This window comes from Hemitrygon akajei, chromosome 8 (assembly GCF_048418815.1).
Source record: "Hemitrygon akajei chromosome 8, sHemAka1.3, whole genome shotgun sequence".
NCBI classification, from domain to species: domain Eukaryota; kingdom Metazoa; phylum Chordata; class Chondrichthyes; order Myliobatiformes; family Dasyatidae; genus Hemitrygon; species Hemitrygon akajei.
The window spans coordinates 17132005-17151016 of record NC_133131.1 but is presented as its reverse complement, the minus strand read 5'-3'; the positions used below and the strand labels follow the sequence as shown (position 1 = coordinate 17151016).

Below are 19012 nucleotides of genomic sequence, written 5' to 3'. Positions count from 1 at the left end.
CTCCTCTGAAGTATTATGGATGGTTTCCTAAAATAATGTCAATAGAAGGTGTTGGTTGAATCTGATGCTTAAGTATCTTGACCAGCTTGTTTTAAACAGCTGTTTATTTGTCACAGTTGAGAAGTTAGTACTTGATTAAATTCCAAGGGTGGGGTGATTGTTCTTGTGTGAAAGCTGACCCCTGCAAACTTTATGATTGGTTTTAAATGGTGAGTAGATAAAACATAGACCTTGCCTTGCACATCTCCTTTGAACTTGCCCTAAGTTTAATAGTTATTAAATTTAATACCCCTTTCATCCTAAATACACGCCCTCTAGTATTTAGATATTATGTCCCTGAGGCAATAAATATTGACTATCTATCTGTGTCTCTATAATCTTAAACTGCCATTGGGTTCTGCTCAGCCTTTGTCGTTCCAGAGAAAACAAACCAAGTTTGTCCAGTCTCTCCTTGTAGCCCATTGTCTTTTATCCAGACGACATCCCGGTAAGCCTTTTGTGAATGGGCTGCGCAGCCTCAACCTTTCTGTAATGGGGTTACAAGAATTGGAATGCAGTACTCCTGTTGTGTCCCAGCCGGAGTTTTGTAAAGAGCTGCAATGGTGAACTCAGTGCCTCAGCCGAAAGGCACGCAGGCCACCATTGCCAGCTGTGCTCCTGATTTCATTCCCACTGTTGTTCCAACAAATCGGTTTGTGGCTGCCTCTTTTGCCACAATGAGGCCACCCTCGGGATGGAGGAGCATTCTGACTAGGTAACCCCTGACTCGATGGCATGAACATCCATTTCCCCATCAGGTAATTTTTCTCCTTTGCCCTTCCCTCTTCTATGCCTCTTATCCTGCCTGTCACCTTCCCCCAGTGCTCCTCCTCATTCCCTTTCTCGCACGGTCCACTCTTCTGCTATTAAAAGTAACATTAGCAAATTTGCTGATGACACAAAGCTGGGTGGCAGTGTGAAATGTCAGGAGGATGTTATGAGAATGCAGGGTGACTTGGACAGGTTGGGTGAGTGGGCAAATGTATGGCAGATACAGTTTAATGTGGATAAATGTGAGGTTATACACTTTGGTGGCAAGAACAGGAAGGCAGATTACTATCTAAACGGAGTCAAGTTAGGAAAAGGGGAAGTACAACGAGATCTAGGTGTTCTTGTACATCAATCAATGAAAGTAAGCATGCAGGTACAGCAGGCAGTGAAGAAAGCTAATGGCATGCTGGCCTTTATAACAAGAGGAATTGAGTATAGGAGTAAAGAGGTCCTTCTGCAGCTGTACAGGGCCCTGGTGAGACCACACCTGGAGTATTGTGTGCAGTTTTGGTCTCCAAATTTGAGGAAGGACATTCTTGCTATTGAGGGAGTGCAGCGTAGGTTCACAAGGTTAATTCCCAGAATGGCGGGACTGTCATATGTTGAAAGGTTGGAGCAACTGGGCTTGTATACACTGGAATTTAGAAGGATGAGAGGGGATCTGATTGAAACATATAAGATTATTAAGGGATTGGACACGCTGGAGGCAGGAAGCATGTTCCCGCTGATGGGTGAGTCCAGAACTAGAGGCCACAGTTTAAGAATAAGGGGTAGGCCATTTAGAACAGAGATGTGGAAAAACTTTTTCACCCAGAGAGTGGTGGATATGTGGAATGCTCTGCCCCAGAAGGCAGTGGAGGCCAAGTCTCTGGATGCATTCAAGAGAGAGTTAGATAGAGCTCTTAGATAGTGGGTCAAGGAATATGGGGAGAGGGCAGGAACGGGGTACTGATTGTGTATGATCAGCCATGATCACAGTGAATGGCGGTGCTGGCTAGAAGGGCCGAATGGCCTACTCCTGCACCTACTGTCTATTGTCTATTATCACATTCTTTCTTCTCCAGCCCTTTGTCTTTTCCACCCATCACCTCCCAGCTTCTTACTTCATCCCTCCTCTCCACCTATCACCTTCCAGCTTTTCCTCTCTCCTCTCCCACTTTTTTAATTATTCTGGCATCTTCCTCCTTCCCTTTCAGTCCTGATGAAGGATCTCGTCCCAAAACGTTGGCTGTTTATTCATTTCCATAGATGCTGCCTGACTTGCTGAGTTCCTCCAGCATTTTGTGTGTGTGTGTTGCTTTGGGTTTCCAGCATCTGCAGGATCTCGTGTTTCTGATGTAATAATGTTTTTGTAAACTGTCTTGCAGGTCCAGTAAGATGAGCAGAAGGGAAGGTGTGTGGCAGGAAGTTTGATCCCAGCAGTCAGATTGTGGACTGTCTGACATTCCCTTGCAGCCGGCCGTTAGGCAGCACTTCAATGAGTTCCCGCAGTCAAAGTTTCTTTCACCGCACCCCACCTGGTCCCTCCTCCAAACCCCGGCTGGTGACCGGTGGGGTGTTGGGAGGGATCGCACAGATAACCCCGTTCCTCTACCTCAGCAGTGGGAATGCAGCCGCCAACCGCAACCTGGTCCTGTCCAAGGGCATTACCTGCATCATCAATGCCACCATGGAGATTCCCAATGCCAACTGGCCGGAGGTGGAGTACGTCAAAGTGCCCGTGGCTGACCTGCCACACGCCCCGCTCTCCCTGTACTTCGACAGCATCGCCGACAAGATCCACAGCATCAGCAAGAAGCACGGCTCAGCCCTGGTGCACTGCGTGGCCGGGGTGAGCCGGTCCGCCTCCCTCTGCATCGCCTACCTGATGAAGTTCCACAAGATCTCCCTGCTGGAGGCTCATAACTGGGTCAAATCCCGCCGCCCCATCATTCGCCCCAACGTGGGCTTCTGGAGGCAACTCATAGAATACGAGCGGAAGCTCTTCGGCAAGAACAGTGTTAAAATGGTGCAGTCTCCCATTGGGGTAATTGCAGACATTTATGAAAAGGAAACCAGGAACCTCACCCCTTTCTGGGGCATTTAACACAACCTGAGGGACTAATCTTTGACAACACTGTATAATAAAATTAAGTCACCCATAGGATTGTAAATCTGATGGAAATACTAACCTGTAGTTACTGCTGAATCTGTCATAAATGGATTGAGTATCAGCATTCTATTTCCCCACGAGGCCCTCAGATACACCAGTGATGTAAATCTGTTAAAACAAGGTGGGCCTTGTACAGCTTGATAGTGGAAATTATTTTTAAACATTTCTAAAATTAATCCTAATTATTTTATCTTTAAATGTTTTTAATCGTTGTCCTTTTTAATGGACATGCAGGGAGATATTTGTGATACTGGCTTGAAGTGGGCACTTGGTAGTCTTCGGGATGGAGAGTTTGGCTTGATTAGCGGTTGTATGAAGTTCAGCCTCCATTTTTCTCTCTCCCACCTGTAAGTTGCTGCTATGAGCTTGGGAAGATCATAGCTCAAGTTCATTTTGAACAAGACATAAAATGTAAATGTAACTAACTGATTTGCACTGCTGCGTTATTGTTGCGTCCTGTGAGCTACCTTCGTTTTTTTTTACAAGGTCCTTGCTAAAACGCGAGGTGTGTTTTAACCAAGCAGAGATGTTGAATAGTGTGTCGCTAGATCTCGGTACATCGGTAAAGTGTTAAAACCGCTGCTATTTTGCTTTAAATTTTAAGGCACAAATTTACAGAGGAAAAACTTGCTGGAGCAAATGGATGAACGGATTTTTTTTTTTTGCAAAAGATTGATTTTAAACACTTTGTTCCAGTTAAGACTCTTTGCATTTGGCTTCCCAGTGAGTGCTTTGATATTTCTCAGTGCGTATGTTTATCTTCTGGGGCTTACAGATTTGAGGTCTGCTCTCTGTGATGGATTCACACCTCCGCATCTGTGCACTTTCTTGTTCTGATCTGCAAGGAATTCTTTGAACTGTTCCCTGGGCAGTGTAGGTCACTCAGACTGATCGGGACCTGTCCCTTTTTTTTGTTTTTTGGAGCACACCTCCTAACTGATGTGTTGGGTGGCCCTGTGCCCGAGTGTTTGTAAAGTTAAACAAAGGTCACCCAAGCAGTGTGAGACTGTAGACAGAATAGAATTTCTCTGGAACTGCTCATAACTGGTTTTCTTTAAGGAGAATTGTGATGTATGAAGAGCTTTATCAACAACAAAGAAATAAAAAAAATGTTTTGTTATATAAAATTGCACCCATTTGTCTGATTTGATTTAGCCTTGCTGTTTGGTCTCCATTGCTTCTGTGTACTGAGATATTAACAGATACACTGATCCTGGCGTTCTCATTTTGGAGCTTCACCTCGATGTTGTGAATTGCTTCCATTCCAGTCCTTAGGGGTGGAGGCTGCCTGTGGTTGACTTTGTACAATGGTCAGCTGTTACAGACTTCTGGTGAAGACTTGCTCACGCAGCAAGGTAGACAGATTTAGCATACTAACCCTTGCACATCACAATCCTAGCCAAACCCTCTTCCTCAATTTTTGTCCACCATCCCCTCTCTGCTGATGTACCAATATCTTGAACTTTGGTCTGGAAGAAGTGATTAGACAATTAGAATGGTCCGATGGAAAGTCATCCTCTGGTATTAGTCATGGCTGCTCTGGAAAATGGGTGCTGTCAACTCTGTCTATGCCTCCCATAATCTTGTACTATTCTATCAAGTTGTCTCTCATCATTTTTTGCTCCAAAGTGAAATACCCACCTTGCACAATCTTTCCTCATAAGACATACTCTCTAATTCAGGCAAATTAATTCTGCATCCTTCCTAAGCAGCAATGAACCAGAAATGAACAAAATACTCCAACTGTGGTCCAACCAGAGTCCTGTAGATCTGTAACATTCCCTCGTGGCTCTTGAATGTAGTCCCTTGACTAATGAAGACCAACATATCACATGCACTCTTAACCACCTTATCAACTTGCATAAAAACTTTGAGGGATCTGTGGGCTTGGACCGTAAGCTTCCTCTGTTCCTTCACACTGCAAAGATTCTGCTGTTGCACCTTGTACTCTGCCTTCAAGGTTCAACCTTTCAAAGTGAATCACGTCACACTTTGTTGGATTGAAGTCCTGTCACTTCTCAACCCAGCTCTGCATTCTATGCCCTATTGTAACCTACGACAGCCTTCCACAATACCACCAACCTTTGTGTCAAGTGCAGACTTGCTAACCCATCCTACTTTCTCATCAGTTATTTATAAAGTGCAGGGGTCCTGTGGAACACCACTTGTCAACGGCAAAGCAGAATATGCTCCATCTATTATCACCCTGTCCGCTGGTCGCCAGCTAATTCTGAATCCATGCCGCCAGGATCACCCCTTAAGAATGTTCTGGACCCAATCCAGGTTTCTTAATTCTTAAGGGGTGAGCAGCCAAAAGGCAAGGTCTTAGTACCAGTGATCTAGTTAAGGAGGGAGAGGTCCTCAAGAGCAAATACAGAGTTGGGAAGGAAGTCGAAAAGCAGGAACTCAAAGGTAGTAACCTCTGAATTGCTGCTGGCACCTGTAAGCCCACCTCACAGCCACAGAATCTCCCTTCAGAGCTGGAGACCTTGTCCCTGCTGCTTTTACCTAGTTGTTAACTTCACCTAACGGTATCCAGAGTAGTATCCTTGTTATTGAGGTGCCCTCTATAGCCCTCTACAGAGATGCCCTGCACAGGCTGCCTCTTCCCCTTCCCTCTCCTAACAATCATCCAGCTACTCGGGACAGGCAGCTTAAGTGTGACTGTCTCCCTGCAGATCCTGTCTATCGATCCCTCAGTCTCCCAAATGATACAGAGTTCATCCTGCTCCAGTTCCCTAACAGAGTCTATGAGGAGCTGCAGCTGCAATCACTTCTCACAGGCATAGTCATTAGGGATACTGACTTCCTACCTCGATCTTGGGACTCGCATGCTTCCCCACAACAAAGTGACGATCCTCAAAGTGCTACATCACACAACTCTCAAACGGCCCAAAGCTCTGGGAAATGGCACCTTTCTACTACCTTATGTGTAGCAAGATCTCAGCCAGAGGGTTATGAATTGACTGTAAAGTGAGGTCAACTACGGACACATGATTTTAAAAATAAACCTTGCCTTCTGAGCTGCTACTAAGTCCATTCACCAAGGCCAGGGATGCTGCAGTTAGAAGGACTGGTTTGCTCAGCCTCTAGTAAAAGCAGGAATACCAGTGACTTTCACCATGTTCCACTTTTTGAAAATCCCAAGTATTAATCAGAGAATTGTTAATGTAATTCTAAATGAGTCTGTTCCTTTAACAGAATGACAGTCCACAGTAATTAAAATGCCACCATGGGTAATGCATAATTTACTATCATTATAGGGGTGGGGGTTGGAGATGTGTCTCCACCAAAGGGGGCGTGAGGAGCTCTTTCTCTCCACTAGCCTGCAGGTCACCCTTGGGCAAGGTGTAGCACCTGCTTAGCCCCCCCTCCCCTCCTGATCAGGGTCACATGAAGCCATGGGAGCAGCCGGTGCATATCACAAGTCCCAGTTATGAGACCATTGATCTGTCACTGCCCAGTTGAAGGCAACGGCAAAGCCCTTCTGTAGAAAAATTTGCCAGGAACATTTATGGTTATGCAAGCCCATCAGATATAGGAGCAGAATTAGGCCATTTGGCCCATCAATTCTACTCTGCCATTTCATCATGGCTGATCCAATTTTCCTCTCAGCCCCAGTCCCCTGCCTTCTCCCTGTATTCTTTCATGCCCTGACCAATCAAGAATCTATCAACCTCTGCCTTAAATATACACAAAGACTTGGCCTCCACAGCAAAGAATTCCACAGATTCACCATTCACAGGCTAAAGAAATTCCTTGTCATCTCTGTTCTAAAAGGACACCCCTCTATTCTGAGGCTGTGTCCTCTGGTCTTGGGCTCTCTCACCATAGAAAACATCCTCTCCACATCCACTCTATCAAGGCCTTTCACCATGCAATCACAGAAAGACCATGATTGTCCATGTCATCTGATATGGCACATAACGAACGAATGGACTATCATTATAACAATGGAAATGTACATGTTTAATAGCTTTTTGTTAAAGAGGAAAGTAGTGGTTAGCTGTTGAAAATCAAATTCCATTGTTAGTGCCTTAGAAGTGTTTCACCCTGATATCAAATTAAAGGCTATAGTGTTTTGGAGTCAAGGGGTCAGATCAGCAGCTATTTAAAATCCCTAAATGATTACAAGAAATGATGGGATTTATCTTTTCTTCCCTCTTCCCAGTTTTTGATCTGCTGTACTTGGTTCACTACTGTTAAACGTGATGTTTCCACTAATCTGTTACACGGGGTTCCACTTGTGACAGCAGGAACCACATGGGAACATCTTGGAGGGAAGCCAATTGGAAATTGTACATGAATCACATACAATCTTTGTTGTACTCTTGATTTGCACACTCACCCCCTGCACTTTCCTGGACCCTGGGCCCTTCTCACCTTGGGTCCACCCTCCCACAATAGTCCTACCTCTGTTAACCCTTCAAGCTCCCACAACAATACTAGCTTCCTTCCTCTTTAGTTGCTTTGGTTTTCCCATTTTCTTGTTTTCCTCCAGTTTCCATTTCAACTCCCCAACCAAAAGAGAGTAATTGACCTTTTAAGGGCCACTTCCCTGATGATCAGTCAATTCCCCTTCCACCTCACACACTTCAAAATACAGTATGGTGTAAAAGTCTTAGGTACATATACCGTATTTAGCTAAGGGTGCCTAAGACTCTTGCACAGTACTGTAGTCATTTTATGTACTGCATTGTACTGGTGCCGCAAAAAACAACAAATTTCATAATACATGTGAGCAATGATAAACCTAGGGGACAGGGAGAGGGGAATCATGGTTGGGAAATGGGGAAGGGAGCAGGAAACACCAGAGAGACTTCCTGTAATGATCAATAAACCAATTTTTTTGGAATCAAATGACCTTGCCTGGTGTCTCAGGGCTGGGTGTGTCTGCACCCATGCCACCCCGCCCAACCCCCACTTCCCTGGCACTCCTCCTCTGCCACCTGTCCCACACCCTTCCCCTGCAGCTCCACCCTCGCCATCCCCAACATCCTTCGCTCCCACCAGATTTACAAACTAGCCCTCCACTCCACGTTGACAAGTACAGCTCTGTGCAGGTTGTTTCATCATAAATATCAAATTTTAGATATAAATGTGGGAAGAGTGTAAATAGAAAGTGTCAATTTCGCTTTCCATAGAGATCAAAGACAAAAAACCATAGGCACAAGCAGGTCATCAATGGATCGAAGGACGATGAATTAAAACTCTTCACCTGAGGGTCAAGGGGATTGGAACTCACTGTCTGAAAGGGTGGAACAGACGAATACACTCATCACATTGGAACAATCTGTCTATGTGTCTTTGAGGAGCTGAGACCAGCAAGGCTACCAATCAAATTCAAGATGGGTTTGGTCTATGCAGCTACTTTTCAGTCAGCACAAATATGATGGGCCAAATATACTCATACTGAATTATAAATTGCACATAAATGGCCGATAGGGCTCAGGCAGTAAAATATAAAGAGGTACATTTGGTAGCAAGAGCACGAACGTCTTAATAACAAGGTGCATGAGTAGGTGAGGTAGGACAATACAAGGGATGTCCTATCACACAAGTGGACAAATTACAAAATGTTCATACGATGGGTTAGCAAATGCAGAAAGAAAGTAAACCAAGGTCTGAGGAAGTGTGGTGCAACCTCAGCAGTGAGCTTGGTTGTCTGCATTTTGAGACCATTGTTCACATTTATATCCTTATTATTAAGTATGGAGAGGATGTCTAGAACGTGAATGTGTAGTGTCAGGAAGGAGTGAACAGACTGGGTCTCTTTCAGGTGAGAAAAGCAGGACTAGGGTGATCTGATCAAGGTCTTTTATATGCTATGGAATGTTTTGCTGTTGTGGATGTAGAGAGAACGTTTCCATGTGTGCGGAAGGGCAGAACTAGAGGCTGTTGATATAAGGTGGCTAACGAGAGATCCAACGGGGAATTCAGAAGAAATTATGACACAAAGAGTGGTGAAAATGAGGAACTCACTCCCATGGAGAGCAGTTTAGGTGAAAAATTAAGGAAATAAAAACATGAAATGCTGGAAACGCTCAATAGGTTCAGCATCTGTGAAGAGCAGGGGTCACCAACCCTTTTTTTGCACTGCAGACCGGTTTAATATTGAAAATATTCTTGCGGACCAGCTGACTGGGGGTGGGGGTGTTAATCACGACCAGAATATAGGTGTAAAGTCACCTATGAGTCACTTATAAGTGGCTAATACACTCAATTTCATTTCTAAAAGGGTTTATCTAATGAATTTAATATTAAACACACAGCGCATATTTTCTTCACATGAATATATTGATAAGTCAATTATAACTCACTTATAAGTCAGTAGCATCATAACATTTTAAGTAACATTTGGATATTAATGGCTGATCCATTTCCCTCTCAACTTCATTCTCCTGCCTTCTCCCTGTAACCTTTCACAGCTTGACTAATGGAGAACATATGAACATCCCCTTAAATATACCCAATTCCTTGGCCTCCAGAGCCGCCTGTGGCAACAAATTCTACAGATTCACCACCCTCTGACTAAAGAAATTCCTCATCTCCATTAGCATGGTCATATTGGATTGAATGGCCTGCTTCCGTATTGTATATCACATAAAACCCTATGGAAATATAATTATTCCCAATTCTAGGAGAAATAGTATGCAGTGACAAGGTGACAGTAGACAGATAATCTGTTTTAAGAGCATTGAGGGGCAAGTACTGGACGGAAGACTGGGGATAAACCTTCAACATCTTTATTTCTTTACTTTATTGTCACCAAACAATTGATACTAGAGCGTACAATCATCACAGCGATATTTGTTTCTGCGCTTCGCGCTCCCTTATGGCCAGGTAAAAGAGATAAATATTTAAAGCTTCATTCGAAAGTAAGTACCTCAGACAACGCAGCAATGGTCCAGCACTATACCGCTTTAGCAAGAATCAAATGTGTTACAAATTGATCAGACAACATGACTCACGAGAGACTGGAAGGAGAAAGGGGGTTGAAAACTGGACAATTGACTCAGCGCTCCCACATTTGGAGTGCATTAACCCTTTTGCACTTCAAAACACAGTTACATGTAAACTGTGCAAACATTCATCTCTGCATTCTGGCTAAGGCCACTGGACGCATCCCCATGAATTCACCAAAGATAACCAGCAGAAGCTTCTTGTCTAAGAAATTCATAATGTTCCAACAATATAAGCTCTTCGATAGACAACCCTTTTCTCATTTGCAAGTAATGTTCAGTAGGGTCTCATGCGCTTAATCACTCTTACCTCCCTCAGTCACTCGAGCATTTGTTTTTGCACTACAGTCTTTGCAATGTTCTGCTGTTTTGCACTGATGTTGTATGTATTATTGGCATGTGTGGTCTTTACTCAGCTTCATGTGAACTAAGAATTTCATTGCACCTGGCGTATCTGTCAATAAAATAACCTAACTTTGAAAAGCAACCTTGATGCAAAACCAAGTTTTGGTTTTGAACTCATCTCCATTTTCCATGTGGTGTGACAAAGCTACGTCGGTGCATTTATAGTCATCAGGAAGTAATAAGTATGCCTCATAGGTTGGACTGGATGCTTTTATCTTGCCTTCACCTGGTTGGAGTCATTCAGCACCTCTCATAACCAAGATAAGATAAAGCAAACTGTTGGAGGAACTCAGTGGGCCAGGGAGCATTTATGGTCAGAGTTGTGGTTTGGGACCTTGTAGCAGAACTGAGACTTCATTAGGACAAAGATCCTCCACAGACGCTGCCTGGCCCTGTGAGTTTGCTTTTTTTTTGCTCCAGATTCCAACATCTGCGGTCTCTCGCACCTCCATTACACTGGAGACAGGCTACTTCCGGGACTGAAAAGCTACACTTGACTTCCTTCAACAATTCTTTTGCTTCTCAGATTCAAAGTATATTCTATTGATTCCTTTTACATTTGTGCACTCTTATTCCAGTCATCGGCTAAGTATCTATGACGTCTGGCACTAATCCTTAGAGCACCAACCCCAGAAGACGCCTTCGCGAATGGAAGCTATTGTAGTGGAACAGTCCAAAATGATTCCGATTCTGACTGTCATTGTATTCCTTCAAACCCTTGCCCATCACAGTCTACTGGTAAGCACGTTATGTCAAATGTTTACCAAGATCCACTCTTCCTGGGTGGACCAACACATCAGAAAACCATAAGACAAAGGGAAAAAAAAGTTAGGCTTTTTGGCCCAATAAGTCTACTCCACCATCCCATCATGGCCGATTTATTATCCCACTCAACTCCTTCTCGCCATATCCTTTGATGCCCTTACTAATTAAGAACCTGTCAATCTCTGCTTCAGATATACTCAATGACTTGGCCTCCACAGCCATCTGTGGTGATGAATTCCACAGATTCACCACCCTCTGGTTAAAGAAATTCTTCACAGGCAGCATCAGTTTACCTTCTCATACACAATCCCCATGGATCCTAATGCTGCCACGTACCTTCACTACAGGAATGCAGTTCAGAAATGAAATCTGCCTCCTTTAGTCTTTTCATTTCTTCCCTAACCTGTTTCCTCACTACTGAGCACAGATTGTGTTTTGAATGAGGTATAGATTTACCTTTGAGAAGAATCCTGACCTCCAGAGCTTTAACAGCTCCAGTTTTATCATGAAACCGCATGGGGTACTGATGCAAACGGTTCCTTTCTGTTGTTGGTCTCTCCCCAGTCCATCTCCTTCACCTGAACTCTTTTATTGGATCCTTACCTGAAGCAATTAGATGAGGGCAATTGGCTTTACTCCAAATACTTCCTACTCTAGCCTCGCATACCCCTATCCCATTTATCTGCAGTAAATGGTGGGAGAATGGCAGATAATTCCCAGCGTAGCACAACATAATCGGGCCAAAACCATCCAGATTCCTGCTCACACATCACTAAAACAGTAACTCTCATGTTAGTTTCCACTGAAGCTCTCTTTCATTACCTGTATTCTTATGTACAGGAAGCTCAGCCTTTGATACATATGAGTCACCACTTTCTTCACTTAACCCATATATACGATGCGCCTTACTATTCCTTCAAAATACTTTAACACTGCCTAATGGCCTCAGTTTGTCATTGTTTTAGAGCAAACAGTTCACAGTTTTCCCTTGATATCACAATTAGTCCAGACGGATTTGTTGTGTTCACCTTCTCTACCACCATGTGTATTCACGCAATGATAAGACCTACCCTGCAGGTGACAGCTCCTTTTCCTAGAGGATGTGGTTCAGCTTGACTCCAACCTATCCCCACTCTGAGGATGTCGCAGATCCTGCCCACGTCTGACCACTGTCTAATGCTCCTTGCACCCTACTAAAAATAGCTGGCTTCTCTATCCTACACACCCTCACATCCACTCAAATACCTCCACCTACCTTCAACCACCCCTCACCCCAAAGCTCTGACCAGGACAGATGAATAAAGGGTACTCACATGAATGTCCATTTCTTCTCCTGCTTTGTTAAATATTATGCCTGTTGTGAATTTCATAATGTAACTCTGGAGCATACAAATGATGACCCAAACCTGCAGTTGCATTGGCTTCATGATGGCCCTTGCATGACCTGATAATGAATCCAGGAGTCAATAAAAGAAATGGCAAAGTTAATAAGGGCTTATTTACTGTTTTCAACATGAGGAAGTCTGCAGTTGCTGGAAATCCAAAGCAAAGCATATAAAATCTACTATTTAAAAAATTTACACAAAAGTTTACTATTTTATGGATAGATTAAAAAGATAGAGAATATAGTTTAGAATTACATTAATACTAGATATTACGATTTATAAAATACTGCTCTCATTGATTGAATGTCAAACTGCAACATTTTACCAAGGAGAGACCAAAAGATTGCTAAAAAGTGAAGGAATTTAAGGAGAGTATTAGTCGAATTGGGGAAATGTTAACATTTTGGCCTTAAGTGCTTGCAGGTGTGATTCTAAATGGGAGTAACTCACTTAGACAACTTGGTCAGCACAATTTACTTGGGCTGAAGGGCCTTTTTCAGCACGGAATAGCTCTAACTGTGCGGGAGCAAATTCTCTGAGTGTTTTTCCCCCACTTTCTGAATCTCAGTGCTTTGGTTGTGGCTGTGTCAATGTAAAAAAAAATCCATGCCTTTTAGTAGTTGGAAATGATTGTGTGTTAAATTGGATTCCAACTTTGGTGCATCTTTTGCTTAAAGTAGTACAGCGTGTATGCGCGTCCATCTTATCAACAATCTCTATAATCTCATGTCATTTTCACCCCAAGGTGACCAGATATTTAATTAGGCAGCTTTGGGCAAGGACTGCCACTCGATTCAATGCCTCTTCTTATTTTATTTCATTCTGTTGTGTTTTCTAGAAAATCTGATTCAACATTCATACTCCTCTGACTTTCTGACGAGCGTAGATGTGACAATTTGCATAACAGGTCAAACATGAGCAGTTTCGGGAGGGAGGATGATTCCATGACTAATACCACTTCCAGTTCTGTCTGGCTGCTTTCAGTAACCTTTTCCTTCTTTGGCAGTTATATAAAACACTTTGCCGCACCTCCTGCTTTCCTGACCGTTCAATTCACTGGACCTTTTGTTCCGTGTTCCTCACTGATACGAATTTTAAAAGCGTGGCTTAAGCGTTGTAGAAATGCATAACCCTTTCCTGCACATTAATTCTTACTGAAACTGCTAACTGTCCGACCGAATGAATAAATCCCACGCTGCCCAGGCAGCGCAAGGTCCCACTTGTTCTCCCGTGATATTTTTTTTTCTCTTTTGCAGACTGAGTCGGCAATTAAAGCTCCGAGCCTATTGTGAGTGTATAATGCTCTTGGCAGTAGAACGGCAGACTGTCGTTGTAATCTGTTGTATGCGCAGAATAATAATCATAGAAAAATGGTGATGACAAGAGTGGCATTTTGTGTACAAATCCACCCTCAAGCTTTACGGCTGTCAGAATGCAATTTGAATGGGTGAACAGTAATTGGTAGCACAAGTGGTCGAACAAAATTTAGATGAACACTTCTCTCCCATGTCTACAGCATTTTTTCAGACGCCTTATTTTTTTCCTTCTAGGTGAATTCCTCGGCAGGTTTAGATATTGTTTGTATCCAGCCTGCTAGGGAAAACTTGTAGTCCTTCCACTGTGCAATGTAAAAGCATTTCACAGCAGTACATTCAAAGAACAAGGAAAATAAAGTATAAATTATGGATTATGCCACATTGGTTAAACAGGGAATTATAGGTAGGTATTTTTGGTCTGATAACTGACAAGAGTTTAGATCAGAAAATGAAGTTTTAAGATTAGCAAACTCAATGAAATCATACAGTGGTAAGAATATTTTAAACCTTATATTAATAACAAATTCATATCGGAACTATTAATGCTCGCCCTTAACCACCTTGTGATGTCCCTATGTTCTTTGCATCCAGTTGTATAATTTGTGAAGTGCTGTGACTATTACAATGCAGGAAAACATTAGGAAATGTCAGTCGGACATGATGGAAAGATAAGACTAACAGTTATTACGATAGGGATAGGCAGATTCCCATGGTGACGCACTAGTCACTGTTCCTGGGGACTGTAGTCTGAGCCCCCCCCCCACCCCACCCCGCCCCCAACAAATAAATTCCTAATATTGCTGGAACTAAACTTCCTGTTTTTAAAAATTGAGTCGCATCTCCTGAGATCTCTATAGCGAGTTGGTAAGGCGGCTGCCAGGTGTGTTATAGGCTTGTCAGCTCTTCAGAATTTCCCGATATTCTCATAGGATGGAAGGTTCCTAAGCAACCAGAAGTGTGCAGTCCAGCCCCTGGGGCTTAGACCTCTCTGCTTCCTCCACCTGTTTATGTACTGCCTTTCTGTTCTCCTTCTGAGGCTGCTGGTGGAACGCAATTACAGGTAAACGTGATAATACCTGTAAGCTTGTGGCCGTGTCTCCTGCTCACCCGTCTTAAAATCACACCACCTGAAACAGAGTTGGCAATCTCAACCAATAGTTGTACATAGACACAACAATGCTCAAGTACTGAGGTCCGATGTGTTAAATGGTTTTTTTTCCCCCGCCTAAAATCTAACACAGTAGTGATGGAACAATTTGGTGGCACAGGACAGTAAGATAATTGTGACCTGTCCTTGAAAGACTAACTGGGTTGAAGAGCTAATAAGTACAAGCCCTAGAGTATCTTCTCATCAACTTCCCTAATGTAAACTGGGACCTTCTTAGTGCAAGGGGTTTAGAAACATCTTCTTAGTGCGAGGGGTTTAGATGGGGCAGAATTTAAGTGTATCCAGGAGGGTTTCTTAACAAGAGGAGGGGACGGGTGCTGTGTAATGAACCTGACCAGGTGGCTGACTTTTCAGTGGGTGAGCAGTTGGAGAACAGTGACCACAACTCCGGAACTTTCAGGTTAGCTATACATAAGGATAGGTATAGTCCTTGCGGGAGAGTTTTAAATTGGAGTAAGGAAAATTATGAGGGCATTAGGCAAGAACAAAATAGAGTTAATAGGGAATACTTTTTTTTCTGGCAAGTTCACATCAGACGGTGCTTAAAGATCAATTTTACGGACTACAGGAAAGGTATTTTCCTGTTAGAAGGAAAGACAGGGATGGAAAGATAAAAGAACCTTGGATGGCCAGAGAGGTGATGAATTTAGTCAAGAAGAAAAATAAAAGTATGGAAAGCTTTAGAAGTTCGGATCAAATGAAACACATGAGGAGTATAAAGAAGCCAGAAAAGAACTAACCTAAAGAAGGCAGTTAGGAAAGCTAGGAGGGGGTATGAAAAGTCCTTGACAAACAGGATTAAGGTGAACCCCAAGGCAGTCTATACATACATCAAGAGCAAGAGGATATCTGGAGAGAGGGTGGAACCACTCCAATGATAAAGGGGGGGGGGGACATTTGCTTGGATGTGGAGAACGTGAATGAGGTATTAATGAGTACTTTGCTTCAGTATTTACCTAGAAAAAGGATATAGAGGACCTGGGGATCAGTGCTTAGTATATAAATAAGTTAGAGGTCAGGGAGGAGGAAGTGTTGGCCTCCTAATGAGTATTAAGGTGGATAAGTCCCCAAGGCCTGATAGGATTTCCCCCAGGTTATTGAAGGAGGCAGGAGACGAGATTGCTGGAGCCTTGACCAGTATCTCTAGCCACAAGTGAGGTCCTGGAGGACTGGCATGTGGCTAATGTTGTACCTCTATTTAAGGAGGGAACAAGGGAAAATCCTGGGAACTATAGACCAGTGAGTCTTACATCAGTTGTAGGGAAATCACAGGGGAATAAATTCTTAAGGGTAGTATGTATGAGGAGTTAGAAACACATGGCCTAATTAGGGAGAGCCAGAATGGCCTTGTGAGGGGCAGGTCATGTCTTACCAACCTGATTGAGATTTTGACAAGGTGATGAGAGGGAATGATGAGGGTAGGGCAACGGATGTTGCCTACATGGATTTCATTAAGTCATTTGACAAAGTCCCACATGGGATGCTAATCCAGAAGAATCCTTAAGATGCATGGGATCCACAGCAAATTGGCTGTTTGGATTCAGAACTGGCTTGCACATATAAGACAAAGGATAGTGGTTGAAGGAACTTATTTGAGTTAGAGATCTGTAATCAGCGATGTTCTGCAGGTATCTATGCTGAAACCTTTGATATTTGTGATATCTGTAAATGCCCTGGATGAAAATGTAGATGGGTGGCTACCAAGATTGGTGGAGTTATGGATAGTGTAGAAGACTGATAAAAAAAAAGTGATATAGATCAGTTGCAGATATGGGCAGAGAAATGGCAGATGGGGTTTAACCCAGATAAATGTGAGGTGTTGTACTTTGGTAGAACAAATGCAAGGAGAAAGCACGCTGTTAGGGGCAAGAGCCTTAACAGTGTTGCTGAGCAGAGAGATCTTAGGTTCCAAGTTCATCGCTCCTTGAAAGTACCTACACAAGTTGATCAGGTGGTTAATATGGCTTATGGAATGCTTGTTCTTATTAGTCAAGGCACTGAGTTTAAAAGTCAAACTCAACTTTATAAAACTCTGGTTAGGCCACCCCTGGAGTATTGCATACAGTTCTGGTCGCCTCACTATAGAAAGGATGTTGAGGCTCTGGAGAGGGTGCAGAAGAGGTTTACCAGGATGCTGCCTGCTTTATAGGGCATGTGCTATCATGAGAGGATGGATAAACTTGGGTTGTTTTCTCTGGGACACGAGGCTGAGAGGAGATCTGATAGAGGTTTATATCCTTAAGATGATGAGGCATAGAGTAGAGGGAAATATCTGTTTTGTTCAATACCAGAGGACATGCATTGAAGGTGAGCGGGGTTAGATTCAAGGGGGATGTGAGAGGTAAGTTTTATTTTACTCAGAGTGGTGGATAACTGGTATGGTGGTAGAGGCAAATACAATAGAGGCTTTTAAGAGATGTTCCGATAGGCACATGGATGTAAGGAAGATGGAGGGATATGGACATGGTGTTTTTGATTTGCTTTTTAGCTGTTTTGGTATAACGATGTAGGCCAAATGGCCTGTTCCTGTGCTATACTGTTCTATGCTCTATCAGAAGACTTCCAAGGTTTGTTAAAAGGGAGTTTTGTAATACTGTCAGCAGAAACAGGTCTCCGAGGAGATGCTTTGTGCAGTGGTTTGGAGGATGTAAATAATCGCTTGCATAACATCACCAAAGCACAGGGGGGAAATGGATAAAACCCAGTGTCTGGTTTATCTCTCCAGGGTACCAACCACACACATTTACTAAACAAATACAAGCACATTTAAAAATATTAATCAAAATGTTTATATATTTGTTTTAATTGGCACATTGTTTATGAAGGTCAAAATCCAGCTGGAGTTCCAGCTGGGTTCCCTGTATCATTAAATCACCAGTTTCCTCACTACTTGGAAAGCAGTGAAAGAATCCATTGTAACTCAAAATCATACGGTGCCTTTATGTATTGTTTATGTATAATTAGCATCTTCTAGTCAAAGTGTTTGATTCTCATGGCATTAGACTTTCAGTGTAATGCATTTCCCAGCAGATTAATAAATGCTGTGAAATCATCTCCAACAATTGCTGTACGACAATAATCTTTATAATCTACTTTAGTATACTTAAACATCCTAAGGGACCTTACAGGAATTGCAGCAAATAGAAATCAATACATGGTTGCACAAGGAGATTTCTGGTGGCCAAAAGCTTGGTAAAATTAATGTGTTTTAAGCACTGCCTTGGGGGGGGGGGCACACATATAGGGAATGAATTTCAGAGCTCAATGCCTAGGCAGCTGAACAGAAGACAGGCAATGGTCGTACACAGAAAATCTCATATTCCCCTGAAAACATGTATGAATACCCTGACTGGTATTAGGGAACTCATACCACATATTCAAATGTATAACATTTTGCAATTAAACCCAGAATATATTTGGCTTATAATATTGATAGTTTCTAGTTGATTTAGTAAATGTATGATAACTGCATTTCAGCAGCTGATAAGTTTGTTTAAATTGGTCTTATTTTAAAAGAACAAATGGTAATGTGTGTGGAAATTGATTCTAAAAGTAGAAATAACAACTTAGCACACACACACAATAAACTGTCAAATTTTACATAACTAACAATTGTTTAATTCAAAGGCAGCATTCTCAGATCGCTATTTAATTTGCATTACTCAGTAGGAAAAATATTTTATCACAGACAAAAGACCAAACATCTTTGAGCACTTCAAATAGTTCAATATAACTTCTCTTCCACAATGACACTAAATTCTCAGAGTAAGTTCAGATATTATCAAGCTTAGAGGTGTCTCAAGGTTTTTCTACTGAGAACATTTTCCTTTTTTTTCTTACAAAGAGTAATCAGTGTCTATAGTGAATAGAGTGAAGGTTATTTACACAGCACACATATTAATGAATCAGCACAGAATTATTGTCTCTCTCACACAGAACACATATTATAATGTGGCTGTTGTATCTGATTACTGGAATAATATTTACAAACTGCACTACACAGCAAGTTTCCTGCAATTCGTTCCCTAGAGCAGGGGTTCCCAATCTGG

General features: G+C 42.6%; 1 protein-coding gene across 5 annotated transcripts in view; it reads left to right on the top strand.

Annotated features, from left to right (window-relative positions):
• dusp14 (dual specificity phosphatase 14) overlaps window positions 1-4089 on the top strand; it is a 58347-nt gene extending 54258 nt beyond the window's left edge. For all 5 annotated transcript variants that reach the window (XM_073053361.1, XM_073053357.1, XM_073053359.1 and 2 more), the window contains one exon: window positions 2178-4089. In XM_073053361.1, the coding sequence (XP_072909462.1) occupies window positions 2288-2896 (609 nt within the window). In that variant the 5' untranslated portion in view covers window positions 2178-2287 and the 3' untranslated portion in view covers window positions 2897-4089. The remainder of the gene's footprint in view (window positions 1-2177) is intronic.
• Window positions 4090-19012: the final 14923 nt, after the last annotated feature.